The 16,535-nt window shown below is 37.8% G+C and overlaps 1 protein-coding gene across 1 annotated transcript in view; it reads right to left on the reverse strand.

Moving 5' to 3' along the window:
- Positions 1-16,535, reverse strand: part of ST18 (ST18 C2H2C-type zinc finger transcription factor) — a 283,008-nt gene that overhangs the window by 16,303 nt on the left and 250,170 nt on the right. The window contains 3 exon segments of the mRNA XM_053713138.1: positions 4,966-5,054; positions 8,385-8,606; positions 9,616-9,696. Of these exon segments, the coding sequence (XP_053569113.1) occupies positions 4,966-5,054; positions 8,385-8,606; positions 9,616-9,696 (392 nt within the window).

Consider the following 16,535-nt stretch of genomic DNA (forward strand, 5'->3'; position numbering starts at 1 on the left):
CATTACCAATTTGTAGCTCTCCCCTTCTGGTTGGCTACGGCCCTGAGAATCTTTACAAAGGTTCTGGGCTCACTTCTGGCGGTTCTAAGACAGCGAGGCATAGCGGTGGCTCCGTATCTAGACGACATCCTGATACAGGCGTCAAGCTTTCAAATTGCCAAGTCTCATACAGAGATAGTTCTGGCATTCCTGAGTTCACATGGGTGGAAGGTGAACGTGGAAAAGAGTTCTCTATCACCACTCACAAGAGTCTCCTTCCTAGGGACTCTGATAGATTCTGTAGAAATGAAAATTTACCTGACGGAGGCCAGGTTATCAAAACTTTTAAATGCTTGCCATATCCTTCATTTCGTTCCACGCCATCAGTGGCTCAGTGCATGGAAGTAATCGGCTTAATGGTAGCGGCAATGGACATAGTGCCATATGCGCGCCTGCATCTCAGACTGCTGCAATTGTGCATGCTAGGTCAGTGGAATGGGGATTACTCAGATTTGTCCCCCCTACTAAATCTGGATCAAGAGACCAGAGATTCTCTTCTCTGGTGGCTATCTCGGGTCCATCTGTCCAAGGGTATGACCTTTCACAGGCCAGATTGGACGATTGTAACAACAGATGCCAGCCTTCTAGGCTGGGGCGCAGTCTGGAATTCTCTGAAGGCTCAGGGATCGTGGACTCAGGAGGAGAAACTCCTCCCAATAAATATTCTGGAGTTAAGAGCAATATTCAATGGTCTTCTAGCTTGGCCTCAGTTAGCAACACTGAGGTTCATCAGATTTCGGCTTAATGGTAGCGGCAATGGACATAGTGCCATATGCGCGCCTGCATCTCAGACTGCTGCAATTGTGCATGCTAGGTCAGTGGAATGGGGATTACTCAGATTTGTCCCCCCTACTAAATCTGGATCAAGAGACCAGAGATTCTCTTCTCTGGTGGCTATCTCGGGTCCATCTGTCCAAGGGTATGACCTTTCACAGGCCAGATTGGACGATTGTAACAACAGATGCCAGCCTTCTAGGCTGGGGCGCAGTCTGGAATTCTCTGAAGGCTCAGGGATCGTGGACTCAGGAGGAGAAACTCCTCCCAATAAATATTCTGGAGTTAAGAGCAATATTCAATGGTCTTCTAGCTTGGCCTCAGTTAGCAACACTGAGGTTCATCAGATTTCAGTCGGACAACATCACAACTGTGGCTTACATCAACCATCAAGGGGGAACCAGGAGCTCCCTAGCGATGTTAGAAGTCTCCAAGATAATTCGCTGGGCAGAGTCTCACTCTTGCCACTTGTCAGCGATCCACATCCCAGGCGTGGATAACTGGGAGGCGGATTTTCTAAGTCGTCAGACTTTTCATCCAGGGGAGTGGGAACTCCATCCGGAGGTGTTTGCTCAACTGGTCCATCGTTGGGGCAAACCAGAACTGGATCTCATGGCGTCTCGCCAGAATGCCAAACTTCCTCGTTACGGATCCATGTACAGGGACCCGGGAGCGACACTGATAGATGCTCTAGCAGCTCCTTGGTTCTTCAACATGGCTTATGTGTTTCCACCGTTTCCTCTGCTGCCTCGACTGATTGCCAAAGTCAAACAGGAGAGAGCATCGGTGATTCTGATAGCACCTGCGTGGCCACGCAGGACCTGGTATGCAGACCTAGTGGACATGTCGTCCTGTCCACCATGGACACTACCTCTGAGACAAAACCTTCTAATACAAGGTCCTTTCAGTCATACAAATCTAATTTCTCTGAGACTGACTGCATGGAGATTGATCTGTTACCAGGAAAATCTACCATAAGATATGGCGTAAATACCTGTATTGGTGCGAATCCAAGAGTTACTCATGGAGTAAGGTTAGGATTCCTAGGATATTGTCTTTTCTCCAAGAGGGTTTGGAAAAAGGCTTATATGCTAGTTTGTTAAAGGGACAGATTTCTGCTCTGTCTATTCTTTTGCACAAGCGTCTGGCAGAAGTTCCAGAAGTCCAGGCTTTTTGTCAGGCTTTGGCTAGGATTAAGCCTGTGTTTAAAAATGTTGCTCCTCCGTGGAGCTTAAACTTGGTTCTTAAGGTTCTTCAAGGAGTTCCGTTTGAACCCCTTCATTCCATTGATATTAAAATTTTATCTTGGAAAGTTCTGTTTTTGATGGTTATTTCCTCAGCTCGAAGAGTCTCTGAGTTATCTGCCTTATATTGTGATTCTCCATATCTGATTTTTCATTCAGACAAGGTAGTTCTGCGTACTAAACCTGGGTTTTTACCTAAGGTGGTTTCCAACAGGAATATCAATCAAGAGATTGTTGTCCCATCATTGTGCCCTAATCCTTCTTCAAAGAAGGAACGTCTTTTGCATAATCTGGACGTAGTCCGTGCCTTGAAGTTCTACTTGCAGGCAACTAAAGATTTTCGTCAAACATCTGCCCTGTTTGTCGTATATTCTGGACAGAGGAGAGGTCAAAAAGCTTCGGCTACCTCTCTCTCCTTTTGGCTTCGAAGCATAATACGCTTAGCGTATGAGACTGCTGGACAGCAGCCCCCTGAAAGGATTACAGCTCATTCTACTAGAGCTGTGGCTTCCACCTGGGCCTTTAAGAATGAGGCCTCTGTTGAACAGATTTGCAAGGCTGCGACTTGGTCTTCGCTTCACACTTTTTCAAAATTTTACAAATTTGACACTTTTGCTTCTTCGGAGGCTGTTTTTGGGAGAAAGGTTCTACAGGCAGTGGTTCCTTCCGTTTAAGTTCCTGCCTTGTCCCTCCCATCATCCGTGTACTTAAGCTTTGGTATTGGTATCCCACAAGTAATGGATGATCCGTGGACTGGATACACTTAACAAGAGAAAACATAATTTATGCTTACCTGATAAATTTATTTCTCTTGTAGTGTATCCAGTCCACGGCCCGCCCTGTCTTTTTAAGGCAGGTCTAAATTTTTAATTAAACTACAGTCACCACGGCACCCTACTGTATGGTTTCTCCTTTCTTGTCTTGTTTCGGTCGAATGACTGGATATGACATGTGAGGGGAGGAGCTATATAGCAGCTTTGCTGTGGGTGATCCTCTTGCAACTTCCTGTTGGGAAGGGAATATATCCCACAAGTAATGGATGATCCGTGGACTGGATACACTACAAGAGAAATAAATTTATCAGGTAAGCATAAATTATGTGTTTTTTTAGTGAACTTGTAGTAATTTACACTTCCCATATTTTCTATGGGCGGCATTGAGCAGCAATGTCGCTCTTGTTACAAGTTGAAAGTAAATGTAATTGTTTGAACACAATCGCATTTAATGCTCAATTTTTTAAAGGGACTTGAAAGTTTGACCGTCGGAAAATGTTGCACTAAACCATATTATTAACCCCTAAACCACCACACCCCACAGTACCCAGCTACATTATTAACCCCTAAATTGCCAAAGCCTACCATCGCAAACTACTTAATCACACTATTAACTGCTAAACCACCACACCTCCACATCTCAAAGTACCCCACTACACTATTAACCCTGAAACTGTCATACCCCAACATTCTAAAGAACCCTGCTACACTATTAACCTCTAAACCGTCACCCCCCCACATCGCAAAGTACCCCACTACAACCCCTAAACTGCCACACCCCCACGTAACAAACTACTCCACTATACTATTAACCAATAATCTACCACACTCCCATCTCTCAAATACCCACTATCCTCTAACCCTCTAAGTTACCAAAAGAATATCCTACCATTGCATAAAAATAAAAAACCTAACAATACATAAAATAAAAAACTAACATTACAGAAAAAAATATAAAAACCTACCATTACATAAAATTTAAAAAACTTACATAAAAACTATCATTACAGATAATAAAAAAATAACAAAAATAAAAAATCCACAGTTATCTCTCTCCTGAAACTAAAGCCCTTCTTTAAAAAAAAATCCCACCCCAAATAAAATAAACTTATACCAACACCAAAAGTTACTATAGCAATAGCCCTTAGAAGGGCTTTCTGTAGGGCATTGCTTAGCTCTTTTTCTTAAAAAAAAATACAAGTTCATTCTACAATAAAAGTAACCCCCCCCTCCCCAAAAAAAAGCCTATCTGAAAATTGTCCTTATAAGGGTATTTAGTGGGGCATTGCCTAAAGTGATTTAGGGGCATATTTATCAAGCTACGTATATAAAGACCGCTGCTCCATAACCTGTCCGCCTGCTCTGAGGCAGTGGGCAGAAATCATCAGAAATCAACCCAATCAAATTCGATCGGGTTGATTGACACCCCCTGCTAGCGGCCGATTGTCCGCGAATCTGCAGGGGGCCGGTATTGCACCAGCATTTCACAAGAACTGCTGGTGCAATAATAAATGCTGACAGCAGACGATGTGCAGCGGACATGATCCACTATATCGGATCATGTCCACTTGCACCATAATAAATATGCCCCTTAATCTCTTTTGTTATATTAAAAAAAATAATCTTTAAAAACCCAAAACTTAAAAAAAAAACATCCTAAAAAAATTGTTGTCCTGAAAAGGGCATTTGGTTGGGCATTGCACTTAAGTGATTTAGCTCTTTTGCTGCCCAAAAAAAAATAATAAAAAAACGATGCTATTAAAATTAAAAAATCAGTTTTCAAAATTTACATAGAGAATCTAAGGGAGAAATCATTATTTAAGAGGTAAACAAAAAAACCATATGAGCATTTTGTGATATTTCAACGTGTTGTTCTGTTGCTATAAAAAGTTTTTTCTTTTCTAATTGTTATACCAATAAATTCCCATATTTTTTTTTTTTTTTTAAACAGTACAAGGTGCAATTTAAAAATACCAGTATTGAAAGGCTGGATAGGAAGAGCATGAGACATGATTTTTTTTTTTTACTTATATTTTCCATTAATAGAATTTAATAGGACTCATCACATTAAATCAGTTATCTATGTACAAGATGCATACCAATGTGATACACAATACAAAGAAATGATTGTTTACCTCCATTTGCTTTCAACTTTATTGTCATGAGTTCTTCTGTAGTTTTCCCTTTCTTTATGGCTTGTGCATTTAGAGGACACCCAGACAAACTGTAAATAATTTGAAAATGTACGTTACACAATAATTCTTGCCATTATTATGTTTGCAGGTATCTTATAAACTAGTATTAAGATTTTTATATTAAAGGGCCATAATACCCAAATGTTTAAACACTTGAAAGTGATGCAGCATAGCTGTAAAAAGCTGATTAGAAAATATCACCTGAACATCTCTATGTAAAAAAGAAAGATATTTTACCTCAAAAGTTCCTCAGTAGCCACATCCCATTGTAAAGGACTTCTAAGCAGCATATTAGTATGTCTGTCCCGGGACAACTGAAAGGATGAGCTTCGTGCACTCTCATATTATTTCACCAATCAGGTAAAGGAAGCTTACTATGAAATCTCATGAGAGTTAAGTCAAATCTCATGAGATCACAGTAAGAATTCATGACCTCAGCACTGCTGATGCTGATTGGCTGCTGTTCATTTCTTCATTTTTTAAATTTTTTTACCTGCAGCTGGGAGCAGCTGAGTATAACTTTTTACACAGAACTTACTCTGGTGAGCTGAGGAGCTTGTGAGGTAAAATATTTTCCTTTTTTACATAGAGATGCTCAGGTGATATTTTACTGTCAGCTTTTTACAGTTATACTGCATCAGTTTCAAGTGATTTAGCATATGAGTATTATGTCCCTTTAAGGCTTGATACTTCTCTTGTACTTCCTGATAAATTTGCTGGCATCCTGTTTATTACTGCAACTTTAAGTTATTATTAGTTTTTTAATCTGTTATTTTTCCCAGCTATATAATTAATTATTATTCCACCCATTTATAAAATCACTACCCAACAATTTTCTTATCATACTTATCACAATAAGTTTTGCACTGTTAAATCTGATTCCTGATGTTAAACATGAGTAAAATACTAAATATCATTTAGGACTAGATTACAAGTGGAAGAAAAAATAGTAGTGCTGTTGAGCGCTAACACTACTCAAGTTAAAGGGCCATAATACCCAAATGTTTAAACACTTGAAAGTGATACAGCATAGCTGTAAAAAGCTGACCACAACACAAATACAGTGGCACCACACGGCAACCTTTTCTATTTTTACATAAGCTGACATAGAACCTTGTTCATGTCAAAATAATTATTATAGCAGAAAGGTGGTGCTGTGCAGTATGTAATATACTAAACAAAATTAGAGGAAGAAACCTCACAAAAGACTGCACGTGTAGCACTCTGTTACTGGACTTAAAGTGGAGAAATTGGGAATATTAAAATATAACTTTTATTACAATAATTTAAAATGGAAATCTCAAGTTAAAAACAACCAAAGAACTGAGGGCCTTTTCCTAAAATTTGAATAAGCCTGCTGATGCTGATTGGCTGCTGTTCATTTCTTCTTTTTTTTTTCTTTTTTTTTACCTGCAGCTGGGAACAGCTGAGTATAACTTTTTACACAGAACTTACTCTGTTGAGCTGAGGAAATTGTGAGGTAAAATATCTTCCTTTTTTACATAGAGATGCTCAGGTGATATTTTTCTGTCAGCTTTTTACAGTTATACTGCATCAGTTTCAAGTGATTTAGCATGTGAGTATTATGTCCCTTTAAATCAATAGCACTCCTATTCTTGTGGTTATATTACAAGTTGAAAGTAAAATGTTAACACATGAGTAAATTACTCACACATATGTAAATATATGAACACATGTGTATTGAGATATATATAAAAATATATATACAGTGTATATATATATATATATATATATACATTTATATATATATATATATATATATATATACACATATACATACACACATAGACTTTTTACAGACTATTATATCCCTTTTAAACCCTTTTTTTTAATAATAAACAGATTTTACATTGAATATGTGCATATACAAATAACTTTCAACTTGTAATATGAGCAATGTTTAGCACGGCCGTAATAACCAATGAAAGTAAAAGGAGCTAAATGGATGATGGCCATTCTAAACATCCTCTGGCAATACTTCCTTACCATGGACTTGGGATATCAATTTATACGCTAATCATATATATAAATATATATAGATAGATAGATAGCGCTCCCCTTATAATGTAGGCCATAAGAGCTTTTAAAAATAAGAATATGCCAATACTTGTAAGGGATAATTTAAAGTTAGTTTATTAAAAGGGGGTATAAATAATACATTCTCTTTAATACCATTTAGAAAATGAACAAAAAATAGACATATATATAAAATGTGTTCTTAGAAACAGACCTCCCCACTCCTTAGCCCTTTTTTATGCATAAGCTTGTGGTGATAGCTCTAACCACAGGCCAGATGACCCATGTTATTTTTATCTATAGATCATATTTGAGGGTACGAGAGGTGCTACAGTACATTTGCAACAGACTGGACAATGCAATTTACTGGAACCATTAACAATCATGAAATTGTTACAAACTTTGCTGTAAACACTGCTGCACTATCTTTATATAACATTGTTAAATACATTGGGGCCCATTTATCAAGCTCTAAAGACCACTGCTCCATAACCTGTCCACCTGCTCTGAGGAGGCGGACAGAGATCGCGTGAAATCAACCCGATCGAATATGATTGGATTGATTGACACCCCCTGCTGGCAGCCGCGAATCTGCAGGGGGTGACGTTGCACCAGCAGTTCACAAGAACTGCTGGTGCAGTGCTGAATGCGGAGAGCGTATTGCTCTCGCATTCAGCTATGTCTGTCAGACATGATCCGCTGATCGGATCATGTCGGACAGACATTTGTTAAATAGGCCCCATTGTCATAAACACTGGTGCTTTGGACATGTGAGCACTCCTGGGCTTATTTAAGTGTGCTCTTTAACAAAGGATACCAAAGAAGAAATAATTAAAGTAAATTGGAAAGTTGTTTAAAATTCTCTGCCTAAATTAGGAAAATTTTAATTTGATTTTCATGTTTCTTTGGTGGTTAAGTGAAAATGATTTGTTCAGACACATTATCAATATTAAATCAGCATTGTTTACATTTGGGTTGGCTATTTTTTTTTAAATCCCTTTTAAAATCCTGTTTCTTATAATGTTTCATAAATTTAATTAAATGGTAATATTTTCCCTCTTCTAATAAATAGGAATGTCTTAGAAAGGGAAGCTAAAATGTTAAAGATGATAATAAAATAATGTTTTTGAACAGAAATTCCTCTAGATTAGAATGGTGGCTGCATTAAAAACATAAAATTAATGCTGTGTTTAGACGTAATCTGTTGGTTGTGAATTATTCTACAAGAGAAACTGATAAGCTTGACCCATGTGCTATATTAGTATAGCATATACAACGATAAAGAACTTGATTATTCACACAATATGAAAGGTTAAAAGTACCTTCGGTGGGTGACAAATACATTATTAACATGACCCAGTCCATTGCAACCTGGAAGTGGACAATGTGGTAGTTCTTGCTTGTTCTGTTTCCAAGATAGCGGTGAGCCATTCAGCGCACTCTCCTTCTGTCTCTTAGCAGCCAAAGGACAACCAGAAGCGCTTCTGTGAGATGTGTATTTACCTGATATATGTCCTTGGCCATCACAGCCTAAAACAGGGCACCTGAGGAAAGAACAATGTTTAAAATATTTATATTTATATACCAGAGTAGCTTAATGTGCACACGTGGTTTGTTATATCAAATGGTTTAAAAGTATTGAAGAACATTACGGTTACAACCTAGACTTAAAGGGACAGTAAACCTAAAAAATAATGTTATATAATTCTGCAAATAGTGCAGAATTATATAACATTATTTTAGTGCTATAGTTATAAAAGCCTTTTTTCCTTTTTAATATTTAAAAAATATGCCGCTTTTACAGACCTGCTCTCTGCTCTCTGCTGAGCGGGTCTGTTATATTTAGTCAGCGCATCAGGCCAGCTGTATAGTCACAGCCCGGCCCAACAGCGCCATAAGACTAAGTGCAGCTCGCTCCTGCTCTGTCTGACAGCAGGAGCGAGCTTCACTTAATGTTATGGCGCGGTCGGGCCGGGCTGTGACTATACAGCTGGCCCGATGCGCTGACTAAAAAAAACAGACCCGCTCAGCAGAGAGCAGAGAGCGGGTCTGTAAAAGCGGCATATTTTTAAATATTAAAAGGGAAAAAGGCTTTTATAACTATAGCACTAAAATAATGTTATATAATTCTGCACTATTTGCAGAATTATATAACATTATTTTTAGGTTTACTGACACTTTAAAAGTTATTTATTATTATTATTATTTTTATAGCATTGAGTGCATGACTTGGGGCTCACAATGAAACTGATTCATGGTTTAAAAAGAAGCAAAAATAATAATAATAATAATAAAAATAATAAGTAATAATAATAATAGTAATAATAAAAAAAAATAATAAGAGCAAAAAATACCCTGAGCTGAAGGGTTTACAATCAAGCGAGTAGATTTTGTGTAGTGGAATTTAGTTTTTCTTTTTTTTTAATATATTATTCCCATAAACAGCAGATGATGAGAAGGTTAAAAATCAATGTTATTATTATTTTGTGCCCCTATAAGTAATTTATTAAAGATTGAATAAATATTTAATATTTGACTGTTAAATAAACTTACTTGAGTTCTGGTTCTTCATTATCTTCTTTGCTAGGAAGTGTCTTAACAGCACTTTTTCTGGCACGTGGGCAACCTGACAGACTAGGGAAAAAAATAAAATTATGATTTTGCAAATAATTACTAAACATTAAAGAAACAATAACATATTTTGTAAACTAATGTTTTAAAGTACACATTTATAAAAAAAACCCCATATATTTTGATAATATATTCACAATATGATTTGCCAAACCTGGAAAGTCCAAAATGATTTTATATTTCTATGTTGGGAAGTTGATCATTACAATTTTTTTTCACATTTATAAGAAATTATGCATTATAAATCAGTTTACAAGAAGTGTATTAAAAAAAGAAGTAAGAATTTAAATGGTTCCTCAAGACCATATTTAAAGGGACAATAAAGCTTTTTTTTTTTTTTAGAAATGACTCTGCTTACCAAATACATATTGTTAACAAAATATCAGCTAGATTACGAGTCTTGTGTTAGGCTTAAAAAGCAGCGCTGGCCGGTCCCAACGCTGCTTTTTAACGCCCGCTGGTATTACGAGTCTTGAAGGTACAGGTGTACCGCTCACTTTTTTGGCCAGACTCGGAAATACTACAAATCCACTTATGTCAATTGCGTATCCTATATTTTCAATGGGACTTGCATAGCGCCGATATTACGAGTCTGACCAAAAGTGAGCGGTAGACCCTCTCCTGTCAAGCCTGGTACCGCATTTAAAAGTCAGTAGTTAAAAGTTTTACACTACAACGCCGTAGCATAAAACTCTTAACTAAAGTGCTAAAAAGTACACTAACACCCATAAACTACCTATTAACCCCTAAACTGAGCCCCTCCCACATCGCAAACACTAAAATAAATATTTTAACCCCTAATCTGCTGAACCGGACATCGCCACCACTATAATAAACATATTAACCACTAAACCGCCGCACTCCTGCATTGCAAACACTATTTAAATATTATTAACCCCTAATCTGCCGCCCCCAACATCACCGCCACTATAATAAAGTTATTAACCCCTAAACCTAAGTCTAACCCTAACCCTAACCCCACCTAACTTAAATATAATTTAAATAAATCTAAATAAAATTACTACAATTAACTAACGGCTAGATTACGAGTCTTGCGTTAGCCTTAAAAAGCAGCATTGAGGGGTCCCAACGCTGCTTTTTAACGCCCGCTGGTATTACGAGTCCGGCAGGAAAGGGTCTACCGCGCACTTGTTTTCCGCAATTTTAGCATACTGCAAATCCCCTTACGTCAATTGCGTATCCTATCTTTTTAATGGGATTTGCCTAACGCCGGTATTACGATCACCTGAAAAAGTGAGCGGTAGACCCTCTCCCGACAAGACTCCTACCGCATTTAAAAGTCAGTAGTTAAGAGTTTTATGGGCTAACGATGAAACATAAAGCTCTTAAATAAAGTGATAAAAAGTACACTAACAGCCATAAACTACCTATTAACCCCTAAACCGAGGCCCCCCCACATCGGAAACACTTAACTAAAATGTTCAACCCCTAATCTGCTGACCGGACACCGCCGCCACTTTAATGAATGTATTAACGCCTAAACCACTGCACTCCCGCCTCGCAAACACTAGTTAAATTTTATTTAGCGCTGCGGAATCTGTTGGCGCTCTACAAATAACCGATAATAATAATAATATTAACCCCTAATCTGCCATCCCTAACATCGCCAACACCTACCTACATTTATTAACCCCCTAATCTGCCGCACCCAATGTCGCCGCTACTATATTAAATTTATTAACCCCTAAACCTAAGTCTAACCCTAAGTCTAACCCCCCCTAACTTAAATATAATTTAAATACAGCTAAATAAATTGACAACAATTAATTAAATTAATCCTATTTAAAACTAAATACTTAAATAAAATAAACCCTAAGCTAGCTACAATATAACTAATAATTACATTGTAGCTAGCTTAGGGTTTATTTTTATTTTACAGGCAACTTTGTATTTATTTTAACTAGGTGCAATAGTTATTAAATAGTTATTAACTATTTAATAACTACCTAGTTAAAATAATGACAAATTTACCTGTAAAATAAAACCTAACCTAAGTTACAATTACACCTAACACCACACTACAATTAAATTAATTACCTAAATTAAATACAATTAATTACAATTAAATAAAATTATCTAAAGTACAAAATAAAACTAAATTACAGAAAATAATAAAGAAATTACAAGATTTTTAAACTAATTACACCTAATCTAATCCCCCTAACAAAATAAAAAAAGGCCCCCCAAAATAAAAAAACCCTACCTTACACTACATTACAAATAGCCCTTAAAAGGGCCTTTTGCCGGGCATTGCCCCAAAGTAATCAGCTCTTTTACCTGAAAAAAAAATTACAATTTCCCCCCAACATTAAAACCCACCACCCACACAACCAACCCTACTCTAAAACCCACCCAATGCCCCCTTAAAAAAACCTAACACTAACCCCCTGAAGATCACCTTACCGGGAGACGTCTTCACCCAACCGGGCCGAAGTCCTCAACAAAGCCGGGAGAAGTCTTCATCCAAGCCGGGCGAAGTGGTCCTCCAGACAGGCAGAAGTCTTCATCCAGACGGCATCTTCTATCTTCATCCATCCGGCACGGAGCGGGTCCATCTTCAAGACATCCGACGCGGAGCATCCTCTTCTTCTGACGACTAAACACAGAATGAAGGTTTCTTTAAATGTCGTCATCCAACCAGCCAATTGAATGCCAGTTCAATCCAATTGGCTGATCCAATCAGCCAATAGGATTGAGCTTGCATTCTATTGGCTGTTCCAATCAGCCAATAGAATGTGAGGTCAATCCTATTGGCTTATTGCATCAACCAATAGGATTTTTCCTACCTTAATTCCGATTGGCTGATCGGATTCTATCAGCCAATTGGAATTCAAGGGACGCCATCTTGGATGACGTCACTTAAAGGACCAGTCATTCAGTCATCGGCCATCGGATGAAGAGGATGCTCCACATCGGATGTCTTGAAGATGGACCCGCTCCACTCCGGAAGGATGAAGATAGAAGATGCCGCCTGGATGAAGCCTTCTGCCGGTATGGATGTCCTCTCCTGGCCGGATAGGATAAAGACCTTGAACCCTCTGGAGGACCACTTGTGCCCGGCTGGGTGAAGACGGATCAAGGTAGGGAGATCTTCAAGGGGGTAGTGTTAGGTTTTTTAAGGCGGGATTGGGTGGGTTTTAGATTAAGGTTGGATGTGTGGGTGGTGGGTTTTAATATTGGGGAGGTATTGTATTTTTTTTACAGGTGAAAGAGCTGATTACTTTGGGGCAATGCCCCGCAAAAGGCCCTTTTAAGGGCTATTTGTAATTTAGTATAGGGTGGGGAATTTTATTATTTTGGGGGGCTTTTTTATTTTATTAGGGGGATTAGATTAGGTAATTAATTGTAGGTAGTTTAGGTAATTAGTTTAATTATAGTGTAGTGTTAGGTGTAATTGTAACTTAGGTTAGGATTTATTTTACAGGTACTTTTATACTTATTTTAACTAGGTAGCTATTAAATAGTTAATAACTATTTAATAACTATTGTACCTAGTTAAAATAAATACAAAGTTGCCTGTAAAATAAATATTAACCCTAAGCTAGCTGCAATGCTACTATTAGTTATATTGTAGCTAGCTTAGGGTTTATTTTATAGGTAAGTATTTAGTTTTAAATAGGATTAATTTATTTAATTATGGTAAATTTATTTTGTTTAATTTAAATTATATTTAAGTTAGGGGGGTTATACTTAGGGTTAGGGGTTAATAAATTTAATATAGTAGCGGCGACGTTGGGGTCGGAAGATTAGGGGTTAATAAATGTAGGTATGTGTTGGTGGTGTTAGGGACAGCAGATTAGGGGTTAATAAAAATTAACTAGTGTTTGCGAGGCGGGAGTGCGGCGGTTTAGGGGTTAATACATTTATTACAGTGACGGCAATGTTCGGTCGGCAGATTAGGGGTTAAACATTTTATTTAAGTGTTTCCGAGGTGGAGGGGCTCGGTTTAGGGGTTAATAGGTAGTTTATGGGTGTTAGTGTACTTTTTATCACTTTAGTTAAGAGTTTTATGTTACAGCGTTAGCCCATAAAACTCTTAACTACTGGCTTTTAAATGCAGTAGGAGTCTGGACAGGAGAGGGTCTACCGCTCACTTTTTTAGGCGATCGTAATACCAGCGTTAGGCAAATCCCATTAAAAGATAGGATACACAATTGACGTAAGGGGATTTGCGGTAAGCTAAAATCGCGGGAAAAAAAGTGAGCGGTAGACCCTTTCCTGCCGGACTCGTAATACCAGCAAGACTCGTAATCTAGCCGACAGAGTGCTACTTTCCACAGGTATTAGGTTTTCAATCAGCTAGTCATCAAAACAAAGCATTGCTTGAACCAAAAGTACAGTGGAGGCTACTTCAAAGCTCTGTAGCTTTTATCAATAACATTATGTATGCAATGTGAGTTTAACATAATAAATGTCAATTCAGCTAGTGTGGATTAGCGTATTAATGTCCACATCTCTAACATATCTATCAGAAAGCAATTTATGCACATATACACACACCTGCAAACCCAGATTTTCAATTAAACCTATTAATTGTTATTTATTCTACTTTGAATTTGATGTCGACTCTGGATTTAAATTACTGTTATTTAAAGGTTCATGCATTTATTAAAAATAAACTAAATTATATTGCAGAGTAAAAAAAAAATGCAAGTTCACCGAATGTTGCACGTGAAACAGATTTATGGCTAAGGTACGCTTGACACATTAATGCACTGGATTTTTGTTTAACTTGTTATATTAAATATGACTTATTTGAACATTTTAGTGGCACTGTAGTGTACATAAGAAAACTATATTAAAAAAAAAAAAAGGCATAACATGAAAATATATACAATAAATTATACAGAATGTTTGAGGACTTTGTCTGATGAATGCAGGGAGCAAATAGAATGTACTGTATTTAAGTTAAAAAAAATAATATATATTTAAATCTTGATAGTCTTGTCAAATCTGCTTTGTTCTCTTGGTATTCTTTGTTGAAAACTAAACTTAAGTAGGCTCCTATGCTAATTGCTAAGCCCTTGAAGGCCGCCTCTTATCTCAGTGCATTTTGACAGTTTTTCATAGTTAGACAGCGCTAGTTCATGTGTGCCATATAGATATCATTGTGCTCACTTCTGTGGGATTACCGATGAGAGGGCACTGATTGGGTAAATGCAAGTCTTTCAAAATAACTGAAATAAGGGGGCAGTCTGTAGAGGCTTAGACACAAGGTAATCACAGAGGAAATGTTCATTAATATAACAGTGCTGGTTATGGAAAAACGGGTAATAAAGGGATTATGTATCTTATTAAACAATACAAATTCTGGGGTAGACTGTCCCTTTAAGAGATAAAGAAATATTGTATTCTTCCAAGCTAAGCAAACATTTTCACCCCCAAAAGCTGATTATAACACACTAGCGATACAACTTCAAATAAATGAAGAAAAGCAATTCTGTTCAAAAGTTTCTGCTAAGGACAGAAACAATGTTCAGTTGGATAGTAAACATTCAAATTATTTAAAAAAAACATTAGTGTTGATTAGTGATGTCGCGAACATAAAATTTTCCGTTTGCGAACGGCGAACGCGAATTTCCGCAAATGTTTGCGAACGGGCGAACCAGGTGAACCGCCATAGACTTCAATAGGCAGGCAAATTTTAAAACCCACAGGGACTCTTTCTGGCCACAATAGTGATGGAAAAGTTGTTTTAAGGGGACTAACACCTGGACTGTGGCATGCCGGAGGGGGATCCTTGGCAAAACTCCCATGTACAATTGTATAGTTGATGCAGAGTCTGGTTTTAATTCATAAAGGGCTTAAATCACCTAACATTCCTAAATTGTTTGGAATAACGTGCTTTAAAACATCAGGTATGATGTTGTATCGATCAGGTAGTGTAAGGGTTATGCCCGCTTCACAGTGACAGACCAAACTCCCGCAGCGGGTACAACCGCATCATCATCACACCGTACGTCCATGTGTGTAATGCTGCTGACTGAGACATATCCCTTTTATCTACATCCTCTGGCGATAATGGTTGCGCATCACTCATTTCTTCCAACTGATGTTTAAATAACTCCTCTGACAGATCAAGTGAAGCGGCTGTGGTGCTAGTGTTGGTGGTGGCGGCAGGCGGGCGAGTGGTAACTTGAGAAGTGCCCGAAGCTAAGCTGGAGGAGGATGGTGCGTCAAGGTTCTGAGCAGAAGCTGTAGAGGATTGGGTGTCCTGTGTTAGCCAGTCAACTATGTCCTCAGAACTTTTCGAGTTCAGGGTACGTGGCCTCTGAACACTGGGCATTATTCTAGGGCCAAAGGGAATCACAGCACCACGACCACGACGGCCCCTGCAGGGTGGCCTGCCTCTGCCTGTCATTTTTTTTTCCGATTAGTGGTACTATGCGTGCAAGCTACTGTGACAACATATATGAGTGGCACTGTGCACTGGCAGAAGTTGGCAGAGTAGACGCTGTAGGCCTGACACACACGCTTGCAGACAACTAACTGCTATTCAATCTATTACAGTCAAAATTGTATTTTTTTTTTTAAATGTACACCTCTGTTACACCAGATATAAGTTGCACTGGTGTAGCTGTAATTTTCCTCTTACTCATTTACTGTACCCACACATATTATATACTGTTTTTCTTGCCACTAAATGGACTTTCTGAAGATACCATTATTTTCATCATATCTTATAATTTATTATTAAAAATATTATAAAATATGAGGAAAAAACACACTTTTCTAACTTTGACCCCCAAAATCTGTTACACATCTACAACCACCAAAAAACAACCATGCTAGTTTCTAAATTTTGTCCTGAGTTTAGAAAT

Source organism: Bombina bombina, chromosome 5 (assembly GCF_027579735.1).
Source record: "Bombina bombina isolate aBomBom1 chromosome 5, aBomBom1.pri, whole genome shotgun sequence".
Taxonomy (NCBI): domain Eukaryota; kingdom Metazoa; phylum Chordata; class Amphibia; order Anura; family Bombinatoridae; genus Bombina; species Bombina bombina.